The sequence below is a fragment of the Molothrus ater genome, chromosome 1 (genome assembly GCF_012460135.2).
Source record: "Molothrus ater isolate BHLD 08-10-18 breed brown headed cowbird chromosome 1, BPBGC_Mater_1.1, whole genome shotgun sequence".
NCBI classification, from domain to species: domain Eukaryota; kingdom Metazoa; phylum Chordata; class Aves; order Passeriformes; family Icteridae; genus Molothrus; species Molothrus ater.
In genome coordinates, this window is record NC_050478.2 from 92439847 (window position 1) to 92453608 (window position 13762).

The following is a 13762-nucleotide window of genomic DNA, read 5'->3' on the forward strand; positions in this document are numbered from 1 at the left end:
CTGTCATCCCATGCACCACCCAAGGGGTGATGGGGAGGTGTCTGCACTAAGGGTTGCCATCAGCTGTTACTTCTCTGGGTGTAATTTGGCCGGTGTGGATCTGGGTCCATACAGGTAGCTTCTCATTCCAAAGGCAGATTCTACCTTCTTGCTGCTCACTAGTCAGCAATGCCAGCATCTTCAGAGGACCTCCCTGAACACTGGCCTGCTTGAACTTGTGCATTGCATAGGTTGCTTAATCAGATAATTTTTTGGCAGATTGTATTGTTACACTGCCTGTTTAATCTCTGGACCTCACAGCTCTGTTTCTCTACAGTCGTCTTAGAGCCATAGTTCAGATACTTGTCTCAAGCAGTTGAGATGCCACAGGAAGACTGTGCAAACTCCACCACAATTCTTAGATTTTCATTTAAGAATGGCATCTTATTCAACTACCAAGAGAGGAGCACTGGTACATATTTTGTGTTCCAACAGCTGGTGTGCAAGATAGAGTTATCTGCTACCCAAGGGCCTCCATATGGGAAATGTGAAAGGATCACTGTCTTCACTGGGAAGTGATTAGTGATCCACATTAGTAATCTTTCTGATTAGTGATCCACAAATCAGAAAGAATTGAAAATGATTGATTGCTGCAAATCTCACCTGTGTGTGATTTACTGTGATAGTTTTAGAGCTCTTAACAGTGTCTCACTGCAGAAGTTTCCTACCATCTTTGAAGCTGATCTTAAGGAAAGCAGGGATCCAATTTGGCAATATTTCATATACACTTGTAATAAATGTAACAAAATTTGGTGTGTGACATTAAATGAGTTTTTTGATAAATTGTAAACAGTGTCAAAGGCAGGTATATGCTGGAGGCTTGTTCTTTGTAGTCATGGTCCTACTATAAGTTCAGGATAGGTCTCAAGGTCTTCCATAAATGCAAAGAACCTTATATCACTGGTTCCTGCTATACAGCTGCTCTGTGTGGTTTTATTTGGATGGTCTTTATGCTTTTAGCTATGTTTTTCCTTGGTGCCTCTTGAGCCATAGGCAGATTTTGTTTCCACCTCAAGGAGTAAAAAAGGGAACATCAATAGCATGTGTGTGCTGCTGCATCTCAGTGTGGGTGGGATATCTGTGTGAATCTCTGATCTCTGCCCAACTCCTTGACCTGTGCTTCTCATTTCTCTTCCAAAACCCTTCCTTTTCCTTTGCTATTACGTCTGTCAGCTGAGGAACCATACATTACTTGAAACCATGAAGCCATCACAGCAGAGAGTCTGGTCCAAGCTCTGACTGGGCTTACAGAAGTGATGACTTTCTGACTGGCTTACTCAGGATGGAAACACTCATGTCCCAGACAAGAATCTATATTATCCTACTCAAACATTTGCATGCTTGTCTCTCTCAAAGCAAAAATAAATTGTAATTCACTGATGACTCTCTCACCTGGAATAGAACTCTACCTCCTATTTCTTCCACTGCACTTTAGAAAAATAAAGATCTGGGCCAGTTGCACTGAAAATGAGTGTCCATCCATAAAACTGTGTATTGCTATGAGAGTTGCATTAAGAGTAATATAAAGGTTGCTTTGTAATTGAATGATTTAGCTGATGTGGTGTCTTGGTTTTTACAGTCTGATGAGTCTATCGCATGCTGGGACTGAAGAAGTGTGAAGAGATAAAAGACTGTAGCTAGTTGAGTTAGATGTATTGAAATAGTTTCCTAAAACAACAATAAAAATGCAGGTGGCTGAGGCTTTACTTAATGCGAACCTTTTTTGTCAGGCAAGTCCTCTAAGTGACAGAAGGAATTACTTGTGTCTGGGTAAAACCTACGTGCCCACCTGTGTGAGGTTGCTGAAATGGGGTTTCATTTCTTACTTCAGACTGAAGTTATGAATATAAGTTACTCTTAAAGGTGCAGATTTACCTGTAACATTTCTAGCTACATAATAGAGAATGGTATTTAAAAAACTAATTTTTCTTTCAATGTGAAAGTATGTTATATTGGTAGTTCATTTGTATATTTGTAGTACTGCAATCATCTGAAATGCATTGACTGAATTACAGTTCTTTTACTGTTCTTCTCCAGCTTTTGAACTCCAACACTTAAAAATCACACATCAGTTACTACTTTACTGCTGAAACATACCTTACTGGTTTGCTTTCTCTTTTTAGGTGTCTTGGCTTTTTAATCCAGCAAGAAGTGAAATAACAAGTCTAGATAGTGGAAATATAGATGACATTTTAAGTGAGTACTTCGAATAATTTTTTTTCCTTGTATGTCTGCAGTTACTTATCTGTGTGAATATTGCAGTGGTATTAAATGAATATTCATAGCCTAGCTTTGAATATATGAATTGCAATCGGCTTAGAAATATTAAATGCCTGTGGTTGAAATTAGCTGTCTGAACTAATGTATTGCAATGAGAATTTGAAGTGTCTTAAGAAAATAACTGTTATCTTGTTTGCAGAAGGGAATGCTTGATTGCATAACCAAAACTAGTCTAGAGGGCATTTTAAAAGTTTCCCCCCCCCCCAAAAATAGCAGCAAGTGAAACCCATGGTTATGGGCCTTAAGTATCTTGTTTGTTCAGCTCTGCCTTTTCTCAGGTTAAGCACTGTCCTGATTCTGGTGTCTCATAAAATGGAAATCTTTAATTTAAACAGATATGTGTTTCTTGTCAGAAACCTTTCCCTCTGAGAAGTATACAACTTGCCTGTATCTGGTTGTCTTTGCAGGAAAAAGTTATTACATTGTTTCAAATATATCCAGGGTGAAAAATCTTTATTAAGGTCTGGACTAGAACCTGCCTTATGATATGAGATTGCTTTGTGATATGAGAGCTGTTTGTAAATACTTTTTCTACAGTGGAAAATATAAAATTATTTTATACATTGTAATTCACAAAAGGGAATATATGCTAAGTGTGAATGCTTCTGAAATTCATCCCAGTACTTTCAAGAAATACTTTATATGTTGGAGGTGACCCTAAACTTCTGAGTGCTTGTTATTTACCTATTCACCACTGGCATCCCTTGCTGATAATGAAAATCTTAACATCATAATTGTAATCAAACTGTGGTGTTCTCCAGCCTACTCAAGAGTTGTCTTTATGAGCATGTTGTCTTTTCCAGGCTTTAAGCATCCTTATCTTCACATGTAACTCTCTGTAGCTTTGTCAGTTTTCTGCTTTGTCAGCATTTCTGCTTTATAAAACTGTGGCTGATATTCTGTAGTTTGAGTATGTATTTCAATTTTTTTCAGTGTCTAGGTCAGTACTACTACTAAAAATTAATTTAAAGCATGGTTAGTTATTATATTCTATAAAGATAATACTTCTTTTTTGGGCCAGAAATTTATCCTTTTTTAAATTTTTGCTTAATATGTGAAAAGGAATGCATAAGGACTTTACTTCATTACTTCATTATATGTATTTATGTAGTACTGCATTTTTTTAGTGTTCCTTATTATTTTTCTGGTTTTGGGGACTGAAAATTTCTTTGTTAGCTTTTGCCATAGTATCCAGGTTAAATAAGACAAGTAAGGAGAAACCAGAGCAAGTTGCACAGACGGGTTGCCTGTTTCTCAGTCTTCTACCCCAAATAGTTGGGATTTCAGCTTTTAACTAATTTTTAACACTTATGAATACTAGAGCTAGTGCTTAAGAGCTACTAGAGTTCAGTTTCTGGATGTGAGTGCCTTAATTTTGAATCCAGAAATAATTTTTGCTGCATGTGTCACTTAATTATTTTGTGTGTCTTAATGCCTTAAGTATTTACATTTTTTTTTATCTTATATATCAATAAAGTCAATAGAACACTTGACTGAAGGCCTCTTCCATCTTTTTCCCATTTGTTATAGATTATATTTCAGATGAGATTTACCCCAGCAGTTTTCTAGCAACCAGACTAAGCTTTATGCTGAATTATCTAGAAATATTTGCTTTTGTAGTTTTTTTGCATACTTTTATAATCTCAAATAAAAGAACTGAGAAGTTTGCCTCACAATATGACATTGGGCTTTTTCTTTTTCTTTCTTCTCAGACAATGCAGATGTTGCTTTAGTTAATTTTTATGCTGATTGGTAAGTTATTCAAGTTGTTTTTTTGGTTTTTTTTTATATTTAAGCTTCTGTCTTTTGAAAACTATCATGTTTGGCTATAGTTTTCTAATTGAAAATACAGTAGTCTCTTGCTTTCAAACCAGTTCTTTCCTGGGTTTAGGTCCTGATTGCTTCTCCTGTCTATGCTTGCTTGGTTCACATTATTATGGGCTACAGTTTTAAAACATTGCAGCCTTAATTACGATCATTACTTTTAGGCATGCAGCAATAATCCCTCAACATAGCACACTGCCAGTCTGTGATGTAACCTGATTTATGAGTGAGAACAGATCAGTTTTAGTCATGGAGGTTCTCTGTTTTAAGTGTGGAGAAGAATGGGGGTCAAGAAGCCATTGTAGCATATACATGGTAACATGTACATGCTGCATAAATGTGTAGCATGCAGCTGAGCTGCTCAGTCAGGTTTTTTCAGAAGGTGGACTTCAGGTCTCTTGGCATTTTGAGAGCAAGACTTGCTCTTCACTTACATGTTTGCTGTTGCAGACATAACTGCATCCCCAGGCTGTCACTGTTATGTTTAAGGTGGTTTTCAGTGCAGGCTGGTTTATTGCAAGTCTACTCCTTGAAGTCTCATTCTTACAATTTCTACAGTGCCATTATCCATCTCCAGTTTAAAAATCTGCCATATGTTTGGAAGGACACAATATAAAATAATTTTGTTGACATATTTGTAATGGGCTTGCTTGTGCACTACTGTTACCCTAAACTCCCTAAAGCCACTGAAGCATCTTTACAATCCTACCACCTTTTCTGTGGGCAAGAAGAGAAAATTTGCATCAAAATCTGACATTACTGGAAGAAGGGACCCTTAGGGTTCTCTTTGTTCTTGCTGCTGTAAAGGTAGTCTGCTCAAATTCTGCCAAACCTGAGCAATAATATAATACATGATACTTATAACTTGTATTGTTGACCCACAGAAAATTACCCGTGATATTTCTTGAAGGTGGTGTTGGTGAATATTTAAATCTCAACAATCTAAGGAACAACTTTTACTACATTTTTAAATTCACTTTCCATGGGGTAATTCAGGTAGAAAAATTAACAACATACTGTCTGAATAGAATATATTTCCTAAAGGCTTCTAATTGATTAATGGTGTTTCCTAGGGAGATAAAGCAGGGGAGTGTATCTTGAACTATGTATTCTTTCAGAATTACTTTTTTTTCTGCACCTGATTCATTCAAGTTACTTTTGAACTGATTTTTATCCACTCAGTTACTGGGATGATTACATGTAGATGTGATTTTTTTCAATGGCTTTTCTTTGTTTTCTTTTTTTCTTTTTCCTTCAAAGATTGAAATGTTCCAGTAGTCATCAACTGAAATATTTCAAAGTGATATTTTGAAGTCATGATTTTGTGTTCTATTTACAGGTGCCGCTTCAGCCAAATGCTGCATCCTATTTTTGAGGAAGCTTCTAATGTAATCAAAGAAGAATATCCAGATAAGAATCAAGTGGTGTTTGCTAGAGTAGACTGTGATCAGCATTGTAAGTAAATCTTGATTTAGGTTTTTCTGTGCCGTCCTGCTACCAAGTTAGTAACTGTATTGAGAAATATGCTAAATAGCTGTGCAAAGTGTAGCTGTAGATGGCCCGTCCTTTAGCCCAGGGTTGCTTTTAATATATCAACAAACCTCTCCTTCCAAATTTGTCAGGGCAATTTCCAATGTTTCATTCTCATTGCATCCATCAACATCCTTTTTTATTTTATCAGTTCAGCCTATCTCACTTAATGAGGAAAATAGGGCTGTGATTATAAATTGAATTGGCTCATTCACATGTCAGAGAAGCACTAGTGCAACAAATGATGCAGGTCTTCACAACCAAGAAAAGGAAAGGGTAACCTTCCACTGTTAGCATGAAGAATATGTTCTGATCAGATCTTCCTTCCACTTTGGAGTCATGGTGGGGGCTGTAAGTTTCCTTTCACACAGCCAGGCAGGGATCAGAGCTTTGCTCTGCTGTTGTTGCACATGCCAGCAAACAGTTCCCTGTTTGGGGTGGGTTTTCCCCATGCCCAGACATGAAAATTATATGCAATATCTTACTTTATGCTGGTACTAATTCCTAAAGTTCTTTTTAAATCCCTTAATAAGTAAAATGTGAGGAACTTCTGCTGCACATTGAAAGGCAAATGGATAGTACCAAGAATTTTATTACACTGTTGGATCAGCTTGTTATTTTATGCTTCTTGGAGACCAGCATTTCTAGGAATAATTTCTTAACAGTGGCTTATGATTCCCAAAGAGTATTAACAGAGAAATTCAGTTTAATCAATACTGATTATACTATTTGGGCTTTACAAAACTGTTAATTTGTAAGGACAAACATCACTGGAAATTGCCTCATATTTTCATGTCAAGATAATGACAACAAAACTTTCTATAAAGTTCTCTCTAAAGACCATGGTAAAATCAGCCTGTGTTGTGTTTTTTAGTCGAGGTTTAAATTAACTGCTGAAGTCCTTGCTGTAGCTTCAGTTGCTTGAGTAACTCAGAGAATCTGTGCAGCTGAATGCCCAGTGTTTAGCTATGAGATGTTCTTGTCTTAGCAGCTGTAGTCAAGAAAACTTTATTTTGTCCCCCACCAAGTGTTTGAAATGCTTTAAATGTTTGCTGCTTAATCCTCTCATATGCTCTTTGAATTAAGGTAACTGCTGCTTGTTACAGAGAGCTGAGAGGAGGAGTTGCTACAGGAGAGATTGTCATCCCTCCTGGGAGTGCTTGTAGTGGGGCTAAGTAGTAGGAGGCAGCCAGGAGTTTTGGGTTTTCTTTATATTTCTGGAATACCATTAATTCTCTGTATTCATTTTTTTTTGTCCTTAATTTAAGTAGATGAGCATGACTGCTGTTGCAGAAGATGTAAAATGTGAGAATTAAAAATAAAATCCTTTAATGACAGGCAATTTACATTGCCTTTTTGAATTGAAATAACAGAGTTGTGCATGTCATTCATTCCTAGTTTCTAGTATTTATTTGCTGGGTTTTAAACAATGGTACATTTTATGGCACACAATTATTTGGCATGTCCTAAAGTTTTAGGTGTTTTAACTTGGATTTTAATGTGTGCAATAGCAGCTTTTTAGTAATAAAGCAGATATTACTGTATTATCAAGGTTGAGCCTGCTGTAATATTTTGCTGAATGCTGGTGTCGAGATTGCTAGTGGTTTGGGATTTTTTTACTCTAGCTTTATATTTTTGTATGTGTTTACATATTTTAACAACACTAGAGGTTTTATGTCAATATTTTGGTGGTTTGTTATGTCTGTAGATTTCATACCACTAGTAATTTGCTGTTAGAATGTTGTTCTAGAGATGGTGGATTATTTGCATTACAAATGATTTGCTTCTTTTTGAGGCCAAGACTCTGTAGGGAATCCAAATAGCTGATTTCTGGCCACTCAAAACCAGCTTTCAGAATGGTTACTCAGGCATAGATACTTTCTATTTAATGCACTATTATTGAAGCACACTGCAGGGCCCAACAGCTCACACCAGCTTCTGAGGGTAAAGCAAATTAAAGAGAATTATTGATGAACTGCCAAATGTTTGATGCCTAATGACAAAACCATCATTCTGTCTGCTCTTATAGCCAATATAAAGATGTTTTTTCTGGAAAGTGACAGTCCCTAATGTGATAAAATACAAAATATACATATTAACACTATATTAAGTCTCTGTATGTGTTATATTTTACACTAGTTGGTAATATTGTAGAAGATAATTATACCTGAAATATGTAGGCAAAGTCACCAGGCTGTGTTTAAGCTGGTGTGCAACGTAGACTAAAGGTAAATCTGGAGCAGGTAGTTAAAGCAGGTACTCTTTGCTTTTCCAAGACCACATCCTTTTATAACTTAAAAATGTCTGAGTTCTGCTACATTGTGTCTTGTTAAAATCTTTGATGGTTTTGGTATGTTCAGTTTACTAATTCAGCTATCTTAAATACTAGACACCTCTCATCCAAGTAATACCTGGTAAAAGTGATCTTCCATATAAAATTACAGAAGATCTTACTGCATAGATGTTATTAGGAAGGTTTTGCTTCATGCTTTGGGGTTTTTTGGGTGATTTTTTTTCTTGCTTGTGTTTCAGGGTGTTTTTAATAATTTATGTTAAGCAGCAGTGTTGAAAACTCACTTGGTACAATAGATTTCCTATGTTTCTGTTCTCTCTGAGTGGATATTGCAATCTAGAATTCATGTTTCTCTGGGGGAGAGTTTATATTTTGGACAGTTTCTCTAAATTCAGCATTAGGAGCTGTGGTACAAAATTCTTGTCAATTGAAGTGTATATATTGGGGGGTTGGTTCTACTGCGCCATGTTTTCTTTTGGTTTCTGAGTTAAATAAAAAACAGTAGCTAGTTTGAATAGATCTTTGTGCCTCCAAACATAAATCAGTTTCTCACTGAGGGGATGTAAGGAGATGTTAACTGCTGGACAGACTGTTTAGGGAACTGTTCTTCCACTCCAGATGTGTCTGGGAGTGGTATTTTCCCTAAATTGTGTGAGCTGCTGCTCTCTGTGACTGGCTGTTCCTGCAATGTGTGCTCATGTTGCTAATGCTAGGCTGCAGAGATGAGATTGTGTTGCTACTGTGCCTTTGGTAAGCAAAAGAATTCAATGATAACAAATTTGGAAGTTCTTAAAGGAACTCTAAATGAACCTCTAAACAAGCATGAGGATTTCATTGCATTCTTGTCACTTTGCTTGGGAAAAAAAAAATCAGTCTGAGAGAGTTATCTTTGGGTAAAATAAAAAGTGTAAGTGATTTGGAGAGGTTGTTGATGGCACTCCTTAGGAGAGTGATTTTGTTAGTCTGTCAAAGAAGATTATGGGATGCCTACTGATGAGGCCCTGCTTAGAGCAGGCATGACTGTTGTGAATGCTCCTTTGCAGCAGAAGGTGGTTTAAATTTGCTGTTACCTGAGTTTGATACAGAATATTGATTGCTTTCCTCCTACCTGTTTTGGTCCATCATACCAGTCTCCAGTATCACAATCATTGGAGTAGGATGCTTAGTTTATATGCTTTCCCAAGTTCCTTTCTAATTCTGCTTCTGAGTATTCCACCAGGGCTTATGATTTCTTGCAAGTGTCACAAGAGCAGTAGTTGAACTGGGGAGAATTTATGGTGTATTATGAAAGTAAAAGGTACCTATCAAAGACAGACTTCATTTGTCATCTGTAGTGTGCCCTAGTGGGTAGCCTGAGGGACTTCAAAAGATGTTGACTGATCTCAGGTGAGCTAGCAGAATACTCATTTGGTCATTCCAGCTTCAAATAAACAGCTGAAAGGATTTGTTATTTTTGAGATGGAAGATATTGCAGAAGGGTGAGGAAGACTTCAGATGATTTGACACACAAAATAAAGATTGGTGTTAGATCCAGAAAATTTGAGCTCTCCCTATATGTAGCTGTGCAACTCCTACCACCATCATGTAACACCAAAGTTAGGAAATGCAGTAGCTTGGGTTTGTGCTTGCTCTTTCTCAGACAACATAAAGAGACCACTCCCCTCTCCTCTAGAAAAAGGGACACTGAGTATTTTCAGAAGTTATTTTTACAGGGTTTGAGTTTTGAAACTCTGATTTTCTTTCAGATAACTTTTCAGGCTGTTATAGTCCTCTGTTCAGCATGTGAATTCTTCAGGTGCTGCCTTATATGATGAGGTAGGCATTTAGGATAACTATCAATATTGTTCAAATCCTACTGGACATGTTTTTTGAGAACCAGTCCTGTAGATTTAAAATCTAAATATTTGTTTAGTCATAGTGTGAATTATGGCCCTGAAAAATTAGAGCAGTGTACTAAGTTAATGGTAACCCTTGTAAATACTGCTGGGCCTTCACTGGGAAGGACCTTCTTAGCTACATTGTGGGTGGGGGCTTTCTTCAATATAGTGCAGTTTTACAACACTTTATTCACTGTACATTTAATTTCAACTTGGTGGCAGTGGAATTGAGATTCTTGGTGATGTAATCTGATATCTAGCTAGCTGAATTTTGGATAGTGACTTGTGGTGTTAACCTAGAATGGTGGAGTCTGAAGCATTCTGGGAAACAAGTCACTGGCTGTGTGCTTGCTTGGAGCTGTGGCTTGGGTAATGTGTGTACACACCATGAGAAAAGCCTGACACCCCAAAAAAATGGGCTTTGGCATTCCTTTGAATAGAGGAACACACAATGCTCTGGAGAAATGGCTGACAGTACAAGAGATATGATAGAGATATGGATCACAAATGATCCATAGAGATATGGCTCACAAATCCTACTTCCTTAGAGGGTCTTGCTCAGATCCTTGTGTCAGAAGGTGACGTGGGAGACTGTCTTAGAAAACCTGAGTGTAAATGTCAGGTTTCACAGAAAAGTTTGTTTCAAAACAAGAACTGCTGTCTCTTCCCTGTTGTAAGACAGAGCTTTGCTCAGGAGAAATACCAATCAGTGCATATCTGAAGAGTACTGAGCAACTGCAAGACATTTGTGTTGGAGTTGGCAGAATGAATAGTGGAAAAAAAAAGTCTGGGCAGTTTGGAAATGGTTGAATGTCAACAGGTAAACGTGCAGAATGGAGAGGAGGATCATCTGAATCCAGCAGTCATTGCTGTGATCAAAGTTTGTTTTGTAGAAGAGAAGAAGATGATCAAGTATGTCAGTAGCTTCCTATCATAATTAATGTGAAACTATTCTGGTAAACACTAGATTTATGATTTAATGATTAATTCAGCAAAATACAAACACAAGGCTTATTCCTTTTAGGTACCTTCATATCTGAAGAAAATAAAAAGTCATAACGTTGTAGTTGGGAGAGTTGGTTGGTTTTTGTAGGTAGGTTGCCCTTGTCTGTTTCAAATACCTCTTTTCATCAGAAAGTTGGCAGTGGGAATGTCAGGAAATATTTTTAAATTTAATTTAGGATTTACTATAACTAATGCAATCTGTGAATGAGCTCAAACAATATTCCATGTATTTGCATTGTGTATTTCCAATTTTAAAAAGAATATAATTTTGTAGTTGCACTGCTTATGCTAACTCTTCCTGTATCAAGTGCCAGGGCTTAATGAAGCATTTAAGGTTTACTCTATTTGACTTTTGAATTAATTCAAACAGTTTTTCATGTACTTGCATTTTATTTTTTGTAAAAAGATGGTTTTCAAATACTTACTTGTGTAGGAGTGTCATTTCTCTGTGTTAGTTCAAATATCAGCATTCATGGAATCTCAATGTAATTTGTAAAGATCATGCAGGTACTGACTTATGAAATAATGTTTGAATTCAGCCTTGACAGTGGGCATTTATTGCCATTAATATTTTTACACAACTTCAGCCCTTGATGAAGATCCACATCCTTAGGTACTGCAGAACCTGCATGTACTTGGAGAACCTGCCTGACCCTCTGAATGCCCCTTCTTCAACCCTTGCATCCTCCTATAGCTGTGGAAATAACATGAGGGAGAAGTCCATGTTGTGAGACAAAGAAGTGTGGGGTTTGGTGTTCTCTTGCTGTGCAGGTCTGTAACAGGAGGAGTCACTAATCTCAGTGTGTTTCTGTGAAACCCTGACATGTTGTGCTCCTTGTCCCTTGTCAGACCCTGTCAAGGTTGGACCAACTCAGGGACTGTCAGACCAAAGGTCCTTCTGTCAGCAGGGAGAAGGGCAGCAAATGCCTGCCTTGCAGATGTTTGTCTTCTACCAAGCAAATATTAAGTGATTCCTCTCCTGCTGTACTTGCCACCTTCCTGCAGGCAGCTCTTAGGTACTTTAACTAAAATGTGGTAGAGTTTAAGGGAAGAAAACATTATTAATCTAATGTTCATTAATGTTGAATATATTGACATCCTCCATGGAGAAATTTGTATTAATTTGAAATAAAAGTACTCGTCACTGGGGACATAAAATGTTTTACCTTAATTTTATCTGTAATTAGTGCATTAAGAAATGCACTTCTGGGATATTTAGGAAACAAGTCAAGGCCTCTTAGTCAAAATTGATAGGCTGAATTCTGTGCTGTTTTATAGTGATGCAAAGCTTTTTAGGAACTTGGCTAAGCTGGTGAAACTTTGAAGTTTGCTTGGGAGATGTTAGAGAACATTTTTGTGGAGTAGACCTGGTTCTTATTCTCTTGTTTTCAGTTTTTGGGTTTTTTTTTGTTTTCAGTTCTCAGACTGATCTAAGCTGTGCAACTTGTACACAGACTGTTTTCAGTAACTAATGCTGCAAATAGGATTAGTATTGTTCTAGCAGCTTGGAATTTAGACTTCTCCATTCTCTTTAAAAAAAATAAGTGTAAGATAGAAAGCAAATCTGCTTTGTGGTAAATATATAGCTGAGAAGGGATGTTTTTGTCAGAGTGGATTTGTTCTCACATTGTTCAGTACTGTGCCACATGTGCTCATGGACCCCATTTGGTTGCCTTCCTGCTGTGGGCTAATCCAGGTGACATGAAGGGTACACTGTGACTTGTAAGGAGTCCATGAAAAGTAAGGATATGTGTACAGGCCACACTTGCAATGCCTTCCTCTCTCTGTCAACTGAATAAAACTTCTCTGTCTCCAAAGTATAGATCAGTCTGCTGAATTCACCACCTCTGTCCTTCCTTGAGAGAAAAGAAGGGGAAGTGTGGTGGGTGTGGTTGACTGGAATGAGTCTCCTCAAATGCTTAAGTAGCTTGGGAAGGTAGGCATATTTGGGGGGCATTTAGTTGAGTTTAGGTCCAGAGATATAAGTAAACTGCATCTCACTCTGTAAAAGAAGATAAATAATTTTCACAGAGTCTGTGAGATGTTATTTTTTTCTAGATTTATTTCCAGGGGAGGAGTGAACAGGAGGGAATAATTAAGCAAAGCAAAATCCAAAGGAAAGTGCTTCTGGAAATCTATCTAACATTACATACTGTGTCTTTATTGTTTGTTTTTATTCTTGCTTCCCTAAGAACCCAAAGTATATCTGGTTACCTCATTTCTTCAGTTCTTCCTGATAAAATTGTCAAGTTCTTTGCAGGACTTCAGCCACATCTGAAAGGGGGAATAGCATTCAAAGCTATTAAATACTTAAAAACTTTGATTAAAGAAGTTGCTGAATATTGGAGATGCACAAACCAAATTTCTACACCATAGCAAAGGCAGCTGGATCCTGCTCAATGTGCCATGAATCACTTGCTGGTTATGTGTAAGCTTCCCCATCAATATGTGGCTGGGAACTAGCTGCAATACCTATTGCAATTTGCTGTGTCCCAATGATTTAGCAAAGTGGAAGAGGGACAAAGGGGCATGTTAAGAACTCTGGTGGGGTGTGGTGAAGAACTACATTTGTGCCTTAGTAGTGGTTGTAAGGGCACTGGATGCACATGTGTGGGAAACTTATATTGCTTCTACTTAGCTTTCTTCTTTGCTGCTCTTTTAATTTTCTTGTAAGGCCTCTTTCTGGTTTTATTCTTTTATATTTGTAAGTCTTGTGAATCAATAAATAACTGAGCTGTTAGATAAAGGTGAAAATAGCTAGTGCTCTTATCCTAGATTAATGCCAATCACATGTTACTTTGTTTTGTGAAGCTTTGTGTAGTTCAAGTCTGGAAGAAGACTGGACTGTATGTACAGATGTGAATGAAGACCTGTCTTGGAGGGAATGATGATACTGGTTGACCAGAGAGGTGTT

General features: G+C 37.3%; 1 protein-coding gene across 1 annotated transcript in view; it reads left to right on the plus strand.

The window, feature by feature from the left end:
• ERP44 (endoplasmic reticulum protein 44) overlaps positions 1 to 13762 on the plus strand; it is a 47675-nt gene that overhangs the window by 17181 nt on the left and 16732 nt on the right. Inside the window, exons 2-4 of the mRNA XM_036401612.2 lie at positions 2163 to 2235; positions 4032 to 4071; positions 5483 to 5598. Of these exons, the coding sequence (XP_036257505.1) occupies positions 2163 to 2235; positions 4032 to 4071; positions 5483 to 5598 (229 nt within the window). The remainder of the gene's footprint in view (positions 1 to 2162; positions 2236 to 4031; positions 4072 to 5482; positions 5599 to 13762) is intronic.